Raw genomic sequence first — 5,000 nt, 5'->3', positions numbered from 1 at the left:
ATTGTTTTCTTCCATAAAATGTATTAGAGCCAAACAACAACAACAACAACAACAACGTTTGTGGGACCCCTACTTGACCACCCCTCCTTCAATGAAACCACACCACCAAGCTTTTAGGGGATCTCCTATCCAATGGACAATAACCACCAAATCCCACAGACCCTGCTCTGTCACAAAGGACCATGTCACAAAAGGACAACGGATTGTTGTGACCCCCATCCCTAGGGGTCATATCACTGAATCACACTGTCCTTGATGTGACTTCTTCCCTGTCCTCCACTGAGGGACCCTAACTGCAGCCCCTACTCACCTTTGTAATGATATTCTCCAGGTATGTCCAGTCGATGACACAGAAGAGAGGCTGGACCATCTCACTGATGTCCTTCACCTGTAAAAAGACACAAAAAAAAACAAACAAAAAGAAAGATTTTCATAGCAAATGTCTTTGATTTTACTTTTAAATTAATCGTTACAGGAAAACCTACAAATAAAAGGAGGCTGGTGAAACCCAAAACTCTACATGTGTGTGTGTATTTATACCTACACACACACACACACACACAAAATCCCATATGTGGTGCATATGTCATATCCCATTTCTGTTTTCCTCTCTCTCCCTCCCTACACCCACACTACATAAAATATATATTATCTAATTAATGATGAGCCATCAAAAAAGCGCAATTATGCAAATTGAGCTAGCCGTTATAGTGATGTCTTAACTTATGATTGCTTTACACAAGAGATAAATATTATATGATATTGATTGGGGAAGGAAGCTGAGTAACAAACCATGAAATGGTCCATCAAAGGACTCTCTCCACTTCCAAAAGTATATGTGTGTGTATGGATATCACCTCTTCATATACCCAGACTCACAAGACCAATTCATTTGCACCAGTCATGGATCCACCCTTCTCCAAGATGTCCTTTCCTGTGTCTGTGCCATTGGTTGCCCCTCAGCCCTTACAACTGGCATCTGGAACCCAAATCCCTGCATTTCCTTTTCTCCTCACCAACCACCCTACCCTTATAACACAATTCTCTATCTCTCCTACTGCCTGCAATCTGACCCTGCCACCTCTTGCTTCTTCCTTTAAGTGCACTTACAATCTGTGCATGCCCCTTGTTCACAGCTTCTCCTTCCCTCCAGGCCACCATTCTCTACTCCCTTCTGGATCCCTTCTCTGATCCTGTCCTGCTGCTACATTTTCCCTTTCCTTTCTAACAACACCCTTCTCAATGCATCCAACCACCATACTATCCAAACTAGGACTCTTTCACAACATAATATATGTGCCACAATATTCCCTCTATAATTTGATCTACATTGAGAAAACCAGCTGGCAACTATCTGGAAGGTATGCAAAGCACTTTGAGACATCCAACTTGGCAACAGATCACCTGTTTCTTGGCATTTCCACTTTACTGACCATTTCACCCAACATCACTTGGTCTTTTTCTTGTCCTCTAACACCACATTCTCCATCACTTGTCTTCAAAGTGAATAGGAGCTCATCTTCTCTCTCCAAACATACTTGCCTTTTGGTCTGAATTCACCATCTCACTTTTCCCAACTTACATTTTCTCCCCCTCCTATTTAAGGACTGCACACCTCTTTCCTTTGATCCCCACTTCTCCTATGCAGGACCTACATGCCAAAGAAGACATTGGAGTATGATGCAGTCCTCCAACACATCAGATTCTGTCAAACCATCCAGCTCATTCCAGTATGGAAACTGGATAATGAATGCTGCAGCTGCTGATGATGGTGATGAAACAACAACAACAGCAACATCTTCCTCTTTATACTTACTTGATACAGCATGGTGAAGAAACCTTGACTGCAATAAACAAACAAAAGCATAAAATTAATAAAAATAAAGACATTTAAATAATTTATACATGTGTGTGTGTATGTATGTGTGTGTATGTGTGTGTTTGCGTGTGTGTGTATGTGTTTGCGTGTGTGTGTATGTGTGTGTGCATTTGTATGTGTGTATGTGTTTCTCTGTGTGTGTGTTTGTGTGTGTTTCTGTATGTGTGTGTGTGTGTGTGTTTGTGTGTATGTGTGTGTGTGTATGTGAGTGTTTGTATGTATACAGCTGTATTTCAGTGTGGACACTGACCTCTGGTAACTTTCATTTGCAAATGCCTGTACAAGAGGCCACTTCTCGATGTCCATAAAATGGAAAGTCTCAGGTTCTTCTGCAAATACAGAATGGAAGTTTGACAGAATCACAAGTTTAACCCTTTAGCATTTAAACAGACCAAATCCGACACAAAAATATTTTATCGATTTTACTTTCAAACTGGCCAGATCTGGCCTCTCACACCTACCTGACAATGTCATCTAAATAATAAACAATCACATCTTTGAAATCCCAAAGCTACGAGATAATCCATGATTAATTCAAGACAATAGGAATAGATAAGCTGTGTATTTGACAGAATAATCTGAATGCCAAAGGGTTAAGGGAGAATGTTATTACGTTAATCCTAATCCTGGGATATATTACGTGGTAAATCATATTTATTGTGTGCTCTTCTGTGTTAACCTGATTATCACACAGTAATCTGAGCAGATAGAGCCCTCATGTGGTCACTCAATTAGCTAGATATAGTAACCAAATCTCCCTTAAGTCATCCCTTGGCACCATAAAAAGGGAGGTCTGATGGATGAAGATAACAGTAACCATTTCAATGACCTTGGACCAACAAAGGATGCTGTATGAAGTGACCTTTTGACCTCGTTTGGTCAGCAATCTGTGTATCACATTTCTGTACTGCCTGGGACGACAACAACAACAGCAACAACAGCATAACTACAAATACCACCACCACCACCACCACCACCACCACCACCACTGCCGTCGCTGCCATCTTGTGCACACCACTATACATACCACTGCACTACCACTCTAACATACACTACCACCTTACCTGTAGCACTGTAACACACACCAATACATCGGCAGCCAGTGACCATTGCAATGAAACTGTTTATCTTGAAGTCTTCAGCTTTGTCTGTGTCTTGGAACTGGAATTAGATGATGGATGTACAGGGGGTCATTAATGGAACAGGGTTCCAGGAATAATATCTATATTACAATGATGATGATGCGTGTGTGTGTATATATATATATATATATATATATATATATATATATCGGTTATAAAATGAGATAGGGGTTGAAAATTCAACCCACCATGGGATAACATATATCCAATATACTGCTAGAGAGGTACCCAACAAGACTAATACATAGATCTTAAAAATTGCCATGCAATTAATTCATCTACTGTATTATGTGGGCAAAGGTAAAAATATTACCGTAAATTAATACTACAAAATTAGAAAATAGAGAAACATACTTAAATCAATCAAACATCAACCATCAGATGATACCCAATCAATACTTTATTACACCATTACATAACAGCAAAGGCATTATACAAAATATATTGTAAATATAATTAGACAAGGAAATAGAAATATAAAATATAAAATATAATATATAATTATATCATATCTGACAGCTGTTTCGGCAGTAAGGACAAGTATGCCTCATTTAACCTATAAGCCATATAAGGCAGGTATAAATGAGACATTAACAAGGATGTCCCACAGCCTCTTCAGAGAATTTAATTTATTATAAGTGTGAAAAAATTTTTTTTATACATATAAATATAAAAATATAAAAACGTGTGCATAGACACTCATAATACTACACATATATATATATACTCATTAATACAATAATACAAAATAAACAAAACAAAATATGTCAATATATATTAACAAACACAGTTATTCTACATATTGGGCTTCTAATTCCCAAACTAACCTACAGGAAAATATTTGCACACTCACATTTAAATTTAAATCAGACATATACATAAAAAATAATAAAAAAAACACAGTTCAGTTCATAAAATTATAAACCTATAAAAGTCAATAAAAATTACTATTAATAATAATAATAATAATAATAATAATAATAATAATAATAATAATAATTGGGTATCATCTGATGGTTGATGTTTGATTGATTTAAGTATGTTTCTCCATTTTCTAATTTGTGAGTTGTATATATATATATATATATATATTATATATATATATATATATATATATATATATATATATATATATTATATATATATATATAAATATATATATATGTATATATAAGGGGGGTGCTGAAAAGTTCCTGGGTTTAAGGGTATTGTGAAATGCCTGGTTGGGGGACCCAACCGTCTGAGTTCTTTTACAGGGCTTGCAAAAACCAAAGGACCAATGCAATAAGTATGTGAATCTGAGAGGGGAATGTGATGAATAAAATCATAATCCTCCTGTATTTTCTTTTACCCAAAGCCAGGAACTTTTCAGCAAACACTTGTGTATATATATATATATATATATACACACACACATCTGAGGGGTGTTCATTAAAGATTCCCCTGGCCCACTTCTCAAGGACTGGAATAAACGAAACTTAGCATAATTATTAGTCTTTCCCTACATAGCCACCACCAGTGGTGATACATTTCTCCCATCACTTTATGCAGCTTTGAAGACTTCATCTGTCGAGGTCGGTAGGTTTGCGTTGGAAATAAGTTTATCATCATCTAAAAAGTTCTTCTCCTTCAGAAAAGACTTCAAAGTTGGAAAGAAGTGGAAGTCAGATGGTGTGAGATGAGGAGAGTAAGGGGAATGAGGAAGGATTTCATAGCTGAAGAAATGTGCTTTCATCTAGAAGACATGTGCATTGTGAATTGGGGCATTGTCTTGGAGGAGGCATATTCTTTTGGTCAGCATGTCAAACCTCTCTGCTTTGATGGCATTCTGCAATTTCTGCAGCAGAGAAGCATAATATGCCCTGTTAATTGTGGTGCCCTTTGCCAGAAAATCCATCATTGCTACTCCACACTGGTCCCAAAAAACTGTGAGCATCATCTTGCCTGCTGAGGGTTGGACATAAACCTTCTTTGGAGGT

At 37.2% G+C, this 5,000-nt stretch overlaps 1 protein-coding gene across 2 annotated transcripts in view; it reads right to left on the bottom strand.

Annotated features, from left to right (window-relative positions):
• Positions 1 to 5,000, bottom strand: part of LOC115219220 (uncharacterized protein C20orf194 homolog) — a 70,143-nt gene that overhangs the window by 47,705 nt on the left and 17,438 nt on the right. For both annotated transcript variants that reach the window (XM_029789353.2, XM_036508710.1), the window contains 4 exons: positions 2,944 to 3,040; positions 2,130 to 2,208; positions 1,817 to 1,844; positions 311 to 388 (listed from right to left, as the gene is read on the bottom strand). In XM_029789353.2, the coding sequence (XP_029645213.1) occupies positions 311 to 388; positions 1,817 to 1,844; positions 2,130 to 2,208; positions 2,944 to 3,040 (282 nt within the window). The remainder of the gene's footprint in view (positions 1 to 310; positions 389 to 1,816; positions 1,845 to 2,129; positions 2,209 to 2,943; positions 3,041 to 5,000) is intronic.

This window comes from Octopus sinensis, linkage group LG14 (genome assembly GCF_006345805.1).
Source record: "Octopus sinensis linkage group LG14, ASM634580v1, whole genome shotgun sequence".
NCBI classification, from domain to species: Eukaryota; Metazoa; Mollusca; class Cephalopoda; order Octopoda; family Octopodidae; genus Octopus; species Octopus sinensis.
The sequence above is the reverse complement of the archived record's forward strand: the minus strand, read 5'-3'. Positions and strand labels throughout refer to the sequence as shown.